The sequence below is a fragment of the Eulemur rufifrons genome, chromosome 7 (assembly GCF_041146395.1).
Source record: "Eulemur rufifrons isolate Redbay chromosome 7, OSU_ERuf_1, whole genome shotgun sequence".
Classification (NCBI taxonomy): Eukaryota; Metazoa; Chordata; class Mammalia; order Primates; family Lemuridae; genus Eulemur; species Eulemur rufifrons.
This window is the reverse complement of record NC_090989.1, coordinates 223,675,878-223,691,318: the sequence shown is the minus strand read 5'-3', so window position 1 is coordinate 223,691,318 and position 15,441 is coordinate 223,675,878. Positions and strand designations below refer to the sequence as shown.

Below are 15,441 nucleotides of genomic sequence, written 5' to 3'. Positions count from 1 at the left end.
TTTTTTAATGTATTTTTTGTGCATTTCTGTATTTTATTTTTAAAACTCACAGTAAATATATATTACTCTTTTGAGCAGGAAAAAAGTCTTACATTTTTAAAAGCACTATCTTATAATGCCCTAAAAATTCTCATTCATGGTTTTAAAATAGGAATGATTTTTGAATTGGATTCTTCACATCCAACTCTTTAGAGTTGACAACTATGATATTATTCCTTTTTGTGGGGAAGTACATCATTTTGGATTCCCAAGGAGACTTTAACTGATGCAAGAAAAAAAAAAAGAAGAAGAAGAAAGATGAATACGGGGAGATAGGCCAGAATTCTTAAAGATTGTCCACTTTTATTTTCAGTCTATTTATTATAAGTGATTTTTAACTTCCTGTTCTTATATGAAAAAATATTTTCTCCTTTGCTGTATCAACAGAATGGGAGGCATTCCAGCTAAAAGCCATAAGGGAGAAAAACTACTTTTATTTATGGGCATTATTGACATTCTTCAATCATACAGGTAAGAACTTTTGAGAAGTGGTCTTTTGTTATTTCAAAATTAATCAACAAAAGGTTCTGAAAATTCACCAAATGGGAGTGATTTTACATCCTCATTTTTATTTTTCTGTTTACATTTAAAAGGTTAATGAAGAAGTTAGAACATTCCTGGAAAGCTCTTGTTTATGATGGCGTAAGTGACTTATATCCCTTGTCAAACTGTGTGTATTTTTGTTTTCTCAGAGACTGCAGAATGTGTCCAGGAAACCATGTCACTAGACTTTATGAGGAGAGGTAACAAAGGTCTTTATAAACTCAGAATCCTAGGCTAGCAGATTGACTCAAATCTGAGAACAAAGACAACATAAATAGGCATCTATTTATAATAGATGACATCCAGCCTAGTAGCTAGGTAGAGGTCTGATAAACAAAATGACATCTGTTTCTATGTGACATCTAAAGGACTCAATTATGACATAATGATGAGAAAAAAGAGGAAATTTTTTTTCACAGGCACTGGGAAGATCAGTAGGGCAGTTGAAATGAAGTTCTCATAAGACCAAGCTACAGAGGGGTTTGAGCCCCGACTTTGATTGTAGGCAGCTGGATCTGAACTCTGCCTGCACCGCTGGTCTAGCCATGTGACCCAGGCACATGCGTGTTATTTGGCTTCTCTCTCTCAGCCTGGTTTCTCATCTGTACCAAGGGGATGGTAATAGTACCTGCCTGATGTGAAGATGAAATAGATTAATGCATATTAGTGTTCAACAGGATGCCTAACACATAATGAGGACATAAAATATCAAAACTGTGAAGTTGGTATGGGTTTTTACATAGACATTTATATAGGCTGACTGATATGAGTATGTCTTAATCGACATAATTGAAAAAGTCAATTATCAAAGGAATAATCACCTCCTCTTTTTTCTCCCCCCCACCTCCCTTTTTCTGTCTTTCTGTCTCTCTCTCTCTCTCTCACTCTCTCTCTCTCACACACACACACACACACACACACACACAGTCCCATCTAGATGTTAGATTTCAACTTCCTGCTACTGACAGAAGCTTTATTTGTCTAAGCCTCCCTAAGTTAATAACTGGAAGTGGCACTTCCAAAGCATATATTGGTTAAAGATTTGGTCACACCTTTCCCTTTAAGATGTTAGCAGACGCTTTCTTTTGAAAAAGGATACATTATAGATGTTATTCTCCTTTCTCGGAAAAGAACACTCCCATTCTCAGTTCTGTGGAAGACTGTTAATAACCTTTCAGCGTGAAAGATCTGCATTTCATCCACAGGCTATAGACTGACCTTTGTCGGAATGCACTTTTAAACAACAGGTTCACAAGTTTGTTTCTAAGAATTAACCTCAGTCTTACTCAGATCAAAGATTCCTCCTAGGAAAAGATCAAGACCGTAGGTTAATTTTATTTTTCCTTCCAGCTGAGAAAGGTTAGGGACTACATGGCACCTTAAAATGGAAAGGAGAGAGAGTAAACACCCCCGTTTCGTTGCCCTTCTGTTTTCTGAGACAACTTAAATTCCCTGTTAGCAGGCAAGATTTCTGATCCAATGGCCCAGTCCTATATAAGCTAAATGCTTCTAAGGGCCTCCACCTTTGTCTATTTAAAACATATCTTCTGTTTTTAGTTTGGGTTTTTTTGCTTAAGTAAAAATCTCTGTGCTGTTTATATATCATAAAATTATTTTTGTTTGTTTACAAATATGGCTCTATTCTAAACAATGTTTTATTCATACCAAAGAGAAGAACAATGTAACTTCTCTTTAAAGGCAAGGGCTTGAATCTTAATCATCTGTGGATGCCCCTCAGGCTCTTGCATCCTACTGATATTTCTAAATTACTGTACTTGTTGGGAAAATGGATCCACTTAACACAGAAGCTGCCAGGATACTGGGAAGAGTACATGTTAAACCAGTGGTAAATTTCTCAACACATGTACAGCCTCAGTGATAGTCAGAGGACTATTACAATGTGGCTGAAAAGGGACCCTGTGACTGTGTCCTTCGTCACTTGCTGACTATGGAATCATAGTTTGTCCCAGCTACAGTATGCCCCCTGTAATACCCTGTTTCACAAATAAAGAGCCTAAAGCCCTGAGGCTCTGGCTTTTCTCCGGATCACATAACCTTTTAAAATTAGGACTAACACCAGAACCAGGTCCCCTGACTTCTGGTCCAATGTCTTTTTCCCTCCAACTCCACTGCAGATACTTTGTAGTATCTAAACTTAAATTTTAGAAATTTCCATATTGGAATCCATAAACCCAGGTTCAAAATGGAGCATTATATAAGTAAATTTACTATGTCTAGAAATGTACAGCTCGGAGACATGATTAGGGTAAATGATTACTAAACAAACCGAGAGAATTAGCTCCTTCTCCATCTTTCCTGGATTTGTAATAAAATGACCCTTTAGTCCTAAAGAATCTTGCTAAGAATGAGAGAAGAATTGAGTTAACAATTTAATTCAATTCAACCCTATGTAATAAGTAGATAATTCAGTGTGAGGGAAGTTATCTGTTAGCCTTGTCTCCTAGAAATCCTCCTACTGTCTACTCATCTTATTACTTGGAGATGAGACCAGAACACTTTTAACTTAAATGTCACTGTTACATTAGAGTGGTTTTGATTGTTTATGTCCCCAATTTTTGTTCTGGCTAAGAGTGTCACTCTTCATTCCAGATGACACTTGGTGCACTGATTGCCTGTATGTTAAAAAAAAAAAAAAAAAAGAAAAAGAAAGAAAGAAAAAGAAGATTTAAAAGCCCCTCCTGGGACACAGTGTTGTAAATAAGGACAGCTGTTTCAATGTATACAGCAGAGTCTTTTTGCTATCTCTCCCCTGCTGGGTTTCACCTTGAGTGTCTGGAATCCTTGTTTCAATTGATCCTGTGATGTCCTCCTCCAGCCCCAGACTCCCAGGCCCAGAGGACACAGGGCATTGCTCTTTCTAGCTCTTGACCACTTTTGGTCCAGGACGTTGTCTAACAGAGAACCAATTGCATAGGTCTTTCTTTTGACTTGAGATAAACTCTCTGAGAGGTAACTGTGTGATGCTTGATTTGTCCTTGCAGGACACTGTTTCCGTTCATAGACCAAGCTTTTATGCAGACAGATTTCTTAAGTTCATGAATTCCAGAGTTTTCAAGAAAATTCAAGGTAAGATCCTTATGAAAGGTTTTTACTTTTGGTCACTGACTTCACTATGATCTTTGCAAGATTTTTATTGCAAGAGTTGGAGTTATTGCTTTCCTTACAGTGGCAATCACTTAATAGTTATGATTAAGTATCTCGGTCAGGTATTTATTGATACATAATCATTAGAGTCCTATTTTGTGGTGAAAAAATTAGAAGCTGTCTCAATGTCCAATCCTATAACGGTTAGATATATTATGAAATAGCTAAATAATAGAATCATATGCAAACAATAAAAATGATGTATTTTTTCAAATAAAATTAAGATAAATAAAAATCATGTATTAGACATACATTTAACCCTTTATAGATTTATTCACATATATGTAAGTTATCAATCTGTAGACATTAAATGCACAGCAGATTTCTAATGGGATATATAAAACTATTAACAGTAGTTATTCTCATGGAACATTCTCCAGGATGGACCATATGTTAGGTCATAAAACAAATCTCAATAAATTTAAAAAGATTGAAATCATACAAAGTATCTTTTCCAGATCACAGTGGAATGAATCAATAAAGAACAAAAATTGGAAACTTCACAAATACGTGAAAATTAAACAACACACTCGTAAACTAACAATAGGTTAAAGAAGAAATCACAGGGAAATTAGAAAAAGCTCAGAGATGAATGAAAATGAAAACACATACCAAAAATTATGGCATCCTGCTAAGGCAGTGCTCAGAGGGAAGTTGATAGCTATAAACTCTTACATTAAAAAAGAAGAAAAATTTCAAATCCGTACCCTACCTTTAAACTTTGAGTAACTAGAAAAAGAAGAGCAAACTAAACCCTAAGCTAATAATGGTCATTCTGAATCAGGGGATTATGTGGGATCTAATTTTTCTTTATATTGGTGTTTATTAAATTTTCTGCAATGGATATGTGATACTCTGTAGTCGCTTTTAAACTGTGTGAAAGGAGAAAAAAACTTTATATTATATATGTTGTTATTTTATCATTTAGCTATTCTGGGTTCAATTTAATGACCCAAAGCATGATTATTTAGTCACACACAAAAAAACTGAAAAAGAAGAATGTTCATGTTTTATATTTAAATAAGATGAATTTTTCTTATAATATTTATTGGAGTTTTTTTGTTAATAAAAGTCAAACACTTTCAATGTAAAAATTTTAGAAAATACAAGAAGATAAAAAGAAAACATGAACATTATTTGAAATCCCACAACCTATAGATATCTACTATTAATATTTTGATGTACTTTCTACTGATCTTTATTTCTGTACTTTGTGTATTTACATAAAAATGATAGCGTAATGGTCTACAATTTTAGGAATATGTCCTCTATTTTTTATATAATATTATAATTCAACTAGTTCCCCATATCATTTTATAATCTATGAAGATAGCATTTAAACTTGCAATATAATATTAAAATTATATGGGTATGCCATATTCTATTTAAGTGTTCTTTCAGTATTAGGCATTTACATTGTTTCTTTTTTTTCTATTTCCAACTAATAGTTTCATGAACATCATTTTACATAAATGATGTGTCCAAATTTAGGATTATTTCTTTGGGATAGATTCCAAGAATGGATCCTGGGATAATAAAATTCGCATAACTACACAGAGATATTGTGCCACTGTAGGCTCCCACAAGAGTCTGAATTCTACCAACCCTTAGCCAACCCTATGCTTTTTAAATAATGTTACTCTGATAAGTAAAAAATGTTATCTGATTATTTTCTTTTGCATTTCTTGACTACTGGTAAAGTTCAACCATTATTCATGTTTATTAGCTATTTGTAATTCCTTTGAGAATTGAGCTTTGTAACATTCGACCATTTATGGTGGGTATTTTTTATTTTGCAAATGATATATGTGAATTCTACATATTAAAAATATTAATGCTTTTTCTACCATATTTCATTCTAAGAAAAACTTTTTTTTTACATTTGACGATCTCGATGGTATCCTAAAATTGCTATCAAATTAAGACCACTATAAAGTAAATTCTCTGCCCAGAGTTTTTTTGACCCAGGATGGACCATAAGACAGTGTTTATGGAGACTGCAAACCTATGCGAATACCAACTTGTGATTCAAATTTTTGAGGAAGATTTTTCCACCTCCCTTAACCCTGTGCAATAATTTAAATCTGTTTTGAGTCAGGGATTAGAACATGTAACAGATTTATAATGTAATGAAGCAATTGCTAATAGAGTTTTTGCATACACTACTGTGGGTACACCAAGAGAAATAAGACCAATTCTTCCAAAAGAAAGCTTCACAGAGAAAAGGATATTAAAGTAAGTCCTGAAAACATAAACCAGAATTCATTAAGAAGAGAGGCAGAAAAGGTATCTTGAGGAGAAGAAACAGCATGTATAAAGGCCTAGAGGTAGAAATGAACATGGTAGGTTCTGGAAGGGCAGGAAGGTGAGCTGAAAAGTGGTGACATACAGAGGTAGTTGAGTGGAGCAGAGAAGACCAGAAAACAAACCTCTGCCAAGACCACATAGCTCCTAAAGAAAGAGTTCAATTTGTCTTAAATGGTGAGTTCCTTAAACGGGTGATCTGAGCCTCACTCAGCAGATCAGGACTTGGATTTTGCAGAAATTGATTGTCTTGGGGATTTCATTTGACAGGGAAATCTAGAAAGATGGTTTGGGTTGCTGGTTACTTTCTTTTGTGTGACAGAAATTCCTGGATTTGTCTTTGGCTAAACCTTGTCTGGTATATAGGTATCCTGTGCCCACTTCAAGACTTCTGTTGGCCCTCACTGCGTTAAAAGCCACAAGTACAGCTCTCCTGAGTGTCTTCTCCTCATTAAATGGCTCCAACCTCAATCATATTTCCTTGGTGCCACCGACATCCTTTTGAGCAAAGCTGTTTCTCAGTTTAGAGAAATAACAAGACCTAAGAACTATGATGTAGGAAAGCAATTCTCAAACCTTTTGGTCTCAGGGCCATTTCACACTCTTAAAAATTATTGAGGACCCTGAAGAGTTTTTATTTATGTGGGTTATAGTTATCTATATTTCACACAGTGGAAATTAGAATTATTAACTTTTACCAGGTAACAATTACAAAACCATTGTGTGTTACCATAAGTCAGTTTTAACAAAAAATAAACATTTTAACATTAAAAAGTAATTACAAAAATATTATATTTTCCAAAACAAATAATTTGTGGAGGAAAGTGGTATTATTTTACAAGTTTTTCCAAATCTCTAATGTCTTGCTTAGTAGAAAACAAATTGGAATCTCACATCTGCTTCTGAATTTAATCTGTGGTGATATCACAGGTCATGTAATGTCTGGAAAACTTCAAACACATGACAGAATGAGAGTGAAAAAGGCAAATAATGCATTAATATTGTTATGAGGCCGGGCGCGGTGGCTCACGCCTATAATCCTAGCACTCTGGGAGGCCGAGGTGGGCGGATCGTTTGAGCTCAGGAGTTCGAGACCAGCCTGAGCAAGAGCGAGACCCCATCTCTACTAAAAATAGAAAGAAATTATATGGACAGCTAAAAATATATATAGAAAAAATTAGCCGGGCATAGTGGCGCATGCCTGTAGTCCCAGCTACTCGGGAGGCTGAGACAGGAGGATCCCTTGAGCTCAGGAGTTTGAGGTTGCTGTGAGCTAGGCTGACGCCACGGCACTCACTCTAGCCTTGGCAACAGAGAGAGACTCTGTCTCAAAAAAAAAAAAAAAAAAAAAAATATTGTTATGAAAATAATTTTAACATCACAGATCTTTTGAGACCACATTAGTGGTTCCCAGACCACATCTGAGATCCTCTGCCACAGAAGTCTTAAAATACAATATTGAAAAACAAGAGTTTACAAAAATGTATAAAAGGTTTATAAAACTCAGCAGATAGAATATTAAGGCAGAAGCAGTATGTTGATAATGACTTCAGACCTGTGTAACAAGTGTGACCACTGTTTGAGAAAATGGGGAATTAAGGAAAACATGACTTACTTGGTCCACTTAGTTATCATTAAAATCAATTTTCGTCAGTTTTTAAACACCCAAAATCTCCTCCCCGTAAAGAAAAACAAACTTGAATTTTATCCCTCCTCCCCCGCCTCACCTTAACCAGAAAATAGACTGTGAAAGAGCTAGAAAATGAACCACCAATTAGGCAACTTAAGAAAAAAAGACAGACACCTGGGGTTCATGCTTTCTACCCTTGTGACCTTGAGCAAGTCACAACTTTTCTATTCTCCGTTTCTGGAACTATAAAAGGTCCTTCCTCCCCCTTAGACACGTGGATAATTTGAGATATGCAATGTGCATGTTAGTTTCCAAATGCTAAAGCCCTCTACAAACGTTATTTATTAGGATGATGATACTATTATGGTTGTAAGGCTGCTCAAGGGAGAGATGAACCTTCCCCCTCTTTAAGTGGAGAGATTGCCCTCTATTCTTCCCTCCTTTGTGTATCCAAAGTCCTCCTACAATTAAGTTCTTGCAAAGCTGCCTCTGGGAAGGCCCCAGATGAGCAGTGTAATCTAAGCACTGAGCTTCTCAAGGCTAAATACAATTAATACATTTGCTGTCAGATTACTCCTTAACGCACTTCCAAAGGAGAGACACTGCCAAACAAGTTCAGGGGAAAGTATAAACACAGCTTCCCTCTCCCCCAGCCTCCAAAGAAATTCTCTAACAATATTAAGCCAAGAAGAATTATTGCAGCAAAGAGTGCAGCTTCCATGGACGTGTCCTCCGTGAAGTCACAGGCTTCAGCAAGCATGATTGATGGTGAAGTACATTTTCATTAGTTCAGGTTCCCAACACACTTCTGAAGTTGTAGAATGCTGTTTAGACAAAGATCAGGAGTGAATTGTACATGTGACATAATCATGACCTGGAAAAGACCCAACGGGTAGGAAATTTTAGTGGAAAGTCACAGAAAGAAAAAAGCAACCAGAAGTAACTTGGCTAAATTGGGCAACATGAGCGTAAGATTAAACCTTGGCATGTTTAGAAAATTCCCAGTCCCAAGTCAATAAAACTAGGGTCATGAGAATTCTCCCTACTTCACCATCTGTGTTTATCAATCCACCCGGCTTCCTCCCAGCCCTAGAAAAACATTGTTTGGAGGGGGGGGGAATAATTCTTTGGCAATAAAACATTAAAATTTCACCTCAAATAAAACTTTATTTCAAAATCTGGGGAGAAATTTCAACTTTAATTTATTCTAGGATATTCTGATTTAAGTCAAGTCATTTTAGACAAACAATACGGCCGAAACCATAGACAATTTCATCTCCCTTTCTGTATATATAAAATGAAGCCTCTTGCCTTCTACTCAAATAATGATTACAATGTTAATAAATAAGAAATAGAATATTACCTTCATAAATAAAATATTAATGTGGTTTTACAATAAGTGTCTCTATTTGTCTGTCTTTTTTCCTTTCTGTCCAGCCTTGAAGGCCTCCCCTTCTAAGAAACGGTGTAATTCCATCGCCGCCTTAAAGGCGACCTCGCAGGAGATCGTGTCCTCCGTTAGCCAGGAATGGAAGGATGAGAAGCGGGATTTGCTGACCGAAGGACAAAGTTTTAGCAGCCTTGATGAAGAAGGTAAAGATATGTAACGTTAAAAAGGAGAAAAGAAAAATTTCTTATAATCTATTTACACAGGTAATGTATATTCACAGTAGAAAAATTAGAAAATACCTGCTCTCAGAAATACAGCCTACGAATTAAATTTTGTAAAAGGATATATGCATATATAGTATGGTATAGTTCCTATAAATTTTAAATACCACATAAACAATACAATTTATGGCTTATGGTAAAAAAAAAATAGAAAATACTAAAATATTCAAAAAGAAAAAAATTTAATATAATCCCACAACCTGATGAGGACAAATATTATTAACCTTTTGTTGTTTTTACTTCTAGACCTTATTCTATGTGTGTACATAAACACACACACACACACACACACAATGAAATAATCAGTTGTCTCTTCATTTATAGAGGAATTTAAATAAAATTTTATAATATTCTCCTTGTGTGGCATATATACATATCTTTTGTTAGATTTATTCCTTGGATAGATATAGAGATAGTGATGTAGATATATTTTTTTTCTGTCTTTTAAAGTAGTATCCTTTTTTAAGAATTGGGTTTTCTGGCTGTTTGTTGCTACTTCATCAGCCTCACGTCTCTTTTTTTTCTTTCTTTTTTATTTGTTGGCCAGGACTTCTGGTATAATGAGGAATAGAAGCGGTGATTGTAGGCAGCCTTGCCCTGTCCTGATTTTAAAGGGAATGCTTCTAATGTTTTGTTGTTGAAAAAGAAGTTTGCTATATCTGATACCCATAATCCAATTGAGGAAGTTCTTTTTTTATTCCTAGCTTGATAAATGTTTTTTTAATCAAGAATGAGTATTAAACTTTATCAAATACTTATCTCTATCTACTAAATTGATCATTCGTTTTTTTTCTCTTCTAATCCAATAAAAGGAAGTGATATTTTAGATTTTTCTATCAGTATATTCTTTTGAGAATCCCAACATTTCCTGAAAATGTCTTCTACCCTCTGTAGAAGATAAGACCTCTTCTAAGGGTTTCCTTTGCCTCAGAGTCTTTAGAATGGGTTGTTACTTCTATCCCTTCTTCTGCAGCACTTATTTATATATGGTATGTTGGATTTCTCTCTTTCTCATCTTCCCATAAATCAACTTTTACTCAGAGTCAGTGAATTGCAGGCTCCCATTCCCAGCAACCTGCTTCCCCTAAGCTAGCCTGCACTGGTGTTTCCCCCACCAGACTACCTGGCTTTCTGCAAGAACACATAAAACTACAGGTGTCTGCAGCCTGGGAAATAGGATAAACTTATTTTTAAACTGTGTTAGTTAAGCTTTCAAATAATATGCTCAATATGACCTCTAAAGTTAAAGCAGTGGATCTAGTTGTTAGTCTGAAAAAAAAAAAAATTCTGTATAGTAAATGTACTACCTAGTATCCAGAAAGTCTGGAAACATGGGAAGTAGTGCACATATTGTTTTCTTTTTCTTTTTCTTTTTTTTTTTTTTTTTTTTTGGATGATCACTGCACCCGTGATTTCAAATTTAGAGATACTATTCCTGAAAAGGCCTCTGAAGGTCAAAGAAAAACCTACAGAGCATATTCTTTGAAAATGTAACACACTATCATGAAATGAGTTTATCTTCATGATTCTCTTCATGTACAATGTCCAGCCTCTTCATAATGCTCTGTATCTGGGGACTTCCCTTTCATAGCACACCCAGTCAACACCAATTTTTCTCTAGTTCTTAACCATTTGTTTTCTGGCATTCTCAGTATTTTCAGGTTATATTCATCTTCTATTGCCATGTAACACATTGCCCCACAAACTTAGCAGCTTAAAATAATACCCATTTAGTAGCTGACAGTTCTGTAAGTCAGAAGACTGGTTACAGCTCACCTGGGTTCTCTGCTCAGGGTCTCAAAAGCTGAAATCAAGGCGTCAGCTAAGTTGAGTTCTTCTCTGGAGATGCTGGAAGAGAATCGTCTTCCAAGCTCATTCATGTTGTTGGCAGAATTCAGCTCCTTGCTGTTGTTGGGCCGAGGTCACCACTTGTTTGCCATCTGATAGCCAAGGGCCATACTCGGCCTGGAGACTATCCACATTCCTCACCATGTCACCTCTCCATCTCTAAACAGAGAGTTTCTTGCAAGGCAGTTCCCCAGCACTCGAATCTCTGACTTCCTCTGTCTCTGACCTCTAGACTCAGTTTTAAAGGGTCATGTGATTAGGTCAGCCTCCCCTAGATGACCTCCCCTTTGACTAACTCAAAGTTAGCCAATTCAAAGCAACCTTAGTTACATCTGCAAAATCTCTTTTGCCAGGTCACATAAAAAATAATCACGGAAGTAATAATTCATCCTATTCACAGGTTCCACCACAATCAAAGGGAGATTACACAAGGGTGCAAGTCATTGAGGGTGATCTTAGAATTGTGCCCACCACACTGCTTTTAGAAAAACGCTGAAGGATACAGAAGCAAGAGGAGACATTTCTCTCCTTCAAAGAGCAGCTTCTCAGGGGTTGAGGAATCAGCTACCCAATGTTTGGATGATGTGTGACCTGGGACACCGGACAGATGACACTTTTCTACATTATATCACTCAGGTTGTATATGGTTTATGAAATAAAACTGATATGCCCAAAACCTAAGTCTTCTTTGGGGGTTCAAAGTCCAGCTCCATCTGCCTTATAATTAGTGGCAATTTATTGGAACCTGATGTCAGATTATTTTTCAGACCCAGTTTTCAGTGTTTTGGAGAGTTTTCATATTTTCTCTGTATTTAATGAGAAGTTGAGATCAAGTATATTGAAGATTACAAGCCAAGTGTCATATTAAATTGAAGCTTTCTCATTTTTGAATGTTAAGCACTTTGGTTATTCGTGATGTTATATGATATCCATCACTGCAGTTCTTTCTTTTGACTTGTGTCAGAGACAGAGCTCCACCATCCCAATGTGTTGTTCAGTTTCCCAGACCAGAGTCCAGCCCTTCCTGTGCTTGCCTCAGTTTCCCTCCATTCCTCTCCCCACTCCACCACATATGCCCTTCAAATCCAAAATCCAAAACTTTATACTCACATAATAATGTCTATAGGGTCATATTCCCTTTACACATAGAAAATACCTAATTTTGAATTGTTATGTCCATAAAGGAATGCCAGAAACACTTTAGGTTTATGTTGTATTTATTATAATCTGTTTTAGTTCAATCTGAGGGAAAGACAAAAAAGAATCCATACAGGCTCCAGAGAGATGGGCATGGATATTAAACATTCCTCTTTCCTGACAAAGATGGGCTCTTGCAAAAATATTTTCATGGCCCCTAAATTTTAAAGAAGAAGAGTTTTTTCATTTTTAAAAAGGCAGCCTTGCTATTAAAATATGTCAAGAACAGCCCTGGATAATGTTCAAAAATATGTGTAGCACTCTGGGAGGCCCAGGGGGGAGGATCTCTTGAGGTCAAGAGATCTCTTGAGGTTCAAGACTCGTCTGAGCAAGAGCAAGACCCTGTCTCTACCAAAAACTAGAAAGAATTAGCCTGGCATAGTGGTGCATGCTTATAGTCCCAGCTACTTAGGAGGCTGAGGCAGGAGGATCCCTTGAGCCCAGGAGTTTGAGGTTGCAATGAGCCATGATGATGCCACTGCATTCTAGCCCAGGCGACAGAGCAAGACTGTGTCTCCAAAAAAAAAAAAAAAAAAAAGAAAGAAAGAAAAGAAAAAAAATGTATGGGCTCAAATAGAATTAAGAAATAGCTGGCTGTTAGTCTGTTGAAGTATTTATTTCCTGGCTTTTGAAAAGTCTGAGTTCTTAGATCTAAACTGAGAATCATAGCTATGTGCATATCACAGGCAGGGCAAAGCAGGTTCATTCTTTGTTTATCCATTTGCCAGTCATCCTTTTAATCTCTGTCGAATTATCTCCTTAAATTCCTAGGAGTTTTTTATGCCATCTTTTGAAATAGTAAATCACTTTATTTTGTTTTTAAAAGAACATTCATAATGCCATTTCCATAAGCCATTTTGTAAATTAATGCAATTTCCTTTCTCTTTAACCTGTTTGCAAGGAGCTATTTTACATTTCCGCTGTAGTTCAAAAGACTGCAATTAATTCATAATTTAATTTGCAGCATGATATGTAAAATAATGCGTTTGACTCATTTAAATGATGATAGATACCAGAGCTGCATTTATTACTGAGATTCATGAGGGTTTGTGTTGCTTTCATTCCCCAGCCCTGGGATCCCGACACAGGCCAGACCTGGTGCCCAGCACCCCATCACTGTTTGAAGCTGCTTCCTTGGCGACCACAATTTCATCTTCTTCCTTGTATGTCAATGAACATTATCCACACGACAGGACTACACTTTATTCAAACAGGTAATACTTAGCACGATCAAATTACCAATCAGGCTGTTACCACGTCACCATCTGGCCTAGACCAGTATCTCTGAATGAGAACATGTTGTCTCTAACAACCGGGATGTGCCTGTCACCTGCCTGGTGAGTAGGAGAGAGAGAGAACACACTTGATCTCTACTGTGGCAAAAGTGCATTTGAGAAGAAAAAAAAAAAACCTCATGTTTTTTCTTTACAGTTAATCATTATGTCATGTAGAAATTATATAGTTGGCTCTATGGAAGAAGACAACTCTTTCATCGTTTTTATTTTAGGAATTTCTTAGGAAGGGATTTTTTTTAAAGCAAGTACTCTTGGTTAATATTAAACAGATAGCTGCAAAGACATTTTAATGTTCTTTTTTGATAGATATGTTTGACCTTAGTGACTATGGTAAACAGAATAATGCTCCCCCCCCCCCCGAAAGTTGTCCAGTCCTACTTCCTGGAACCTGTGAATATGTTACCTTATATGGCAAAGAGACTTGGCAGATGTGCTTAAATGAAGTATACTGAGGTCGGAAGAGTATCCTGAATTATCCAGATCAGTCCAAGGTAATCAGAGTCCTCATAAGAGAAAGACAGAAGGGTCAAAATCAGAAAAGGTGTGCCACCAGAAGCAGAGGTCGAAGGGGCAGAAGAATTTGGAGATACTGCTCTGCTGGCTTTGAAAATGGAGGAAGGGGCCATGAACCAAGGAATTCAGGCACCTTCTAGAAGCTGAACAGGCAAGAAAATTGCTCCCCTCTAGAGCCTCCACAAAGCAACACAGTCCTGCCCACAGCTTGATTTAGGGCTTCTCACCTCCAGAGCTGTAAGAAAATAAATCTGTATTGTTTTAAGCCACCAAGCTGGTAATTTGTTACAGCAACAATAGGAAGCTAATACAGTGACTCTCAAAGTTTTAACGTAGGTTTAAATATTGGGGTAATTTACTGAAATTTTCTGGGTAAAACAGTAATTTTTTACTTGAGAATATTTAAACAAAATATTCTTGAACATTGGTTCTAGCGACGGAAAATGACATCTTTACAAAGAGATCACAACATTGTCTATGGAATTCACTGTTTTATTTCTGTTTTTTTATAACTAACTTTAATTCCAAGAGAGGGACTAATCAGTAGAGGCTCTCAATAATTATCTGTTAAATGTTAAACTAGTTCTTGTTGAAATCCAGCTGTCAAGGATCAAGATCAGATTTATGCAGGTAAAGTGTTTCTTATACTGTAAGTCATTTTCCACCTTCACACTAAAAGCTTGGTTTACTTCCAGAAAGAGGAGTCAATATTATAGATTTATTTTTAACATATGCACATCTATAGAGGTGAACTTGGTCTTCTGGCAAGTTAAAGTTTAGTCGTTGAACCTGCTATCGTAACTCTATCTTATTGCTGTTCCCTCCTTTCTCAGCTAGATAAAAGATTAGGCAGCCATTCTAGGTCCAGAAAAGTGGAACAAGTTGCAAGGTGAGCTACAGATCTTAGCTGGCCTGAGTTTGGAATATTCAGCTATAAGGACCAACAAATAAGGCTACGTTATAAATCAGTTAACTCACCCTGAGCTATATAAAAATCATTTGATTTGGTTAGCTTCCTTGGACTGGAGAAATTTAAAGTGATTTAAATTACTATATAATACCTAATATTAATATGCACTTTGAATGTTTAAATTTGATGTGTGAATGAGTCAAGCAACAGTCTTTCTTATCTGTGTAGTGCAGCTGAACGCATGGGTCCATATCAAGTTCTTTTGCTCTCAAATATAAATAGGAGCTCAAAAGATAGGTGGAAAATCACTGGAAGTTCTTAGCAAG

At 36.3% G+C, this 15,441-nt stretch overlaps 1 protein-coding gene across 7 annotated transcripts in view; it reads left to right on the top strand.

The window, feature by feature from the left end:
• Nucleotides 1-15,441, top strand: part of PIP5K1B (phosphatidylinositol-4-phosphate 5-kinase type 1 beta) — a 273,143-nt gene that overhangs the window by 200,390 nt on the left and 57,312 nt on the right. For all 7 annotated transcript variants that reach the window (XM_069474144.1, XM_069474141.1, XM_069474143.1 and 4 more), the window contains 5 exons: nt 427-510; nt 633-681; nt 3,585-3,669; nt 9,119-9,274; nt 13,467-13,611. In XM_069474144.1, coding sequence (XP_069330245.1) covers nt 427-510; nt 633-681; nt 3,585-3,669; nt 9,119-9,274; nt 13,467-13,611 — 519 coding nt within the window. The remainder of the gene's footprint in view (nt 1-426; nt 511-632; nt 682-3,584; nt 3,670-9,118; nt 9,275-13,466; nt 13,612-15,441) is intronic.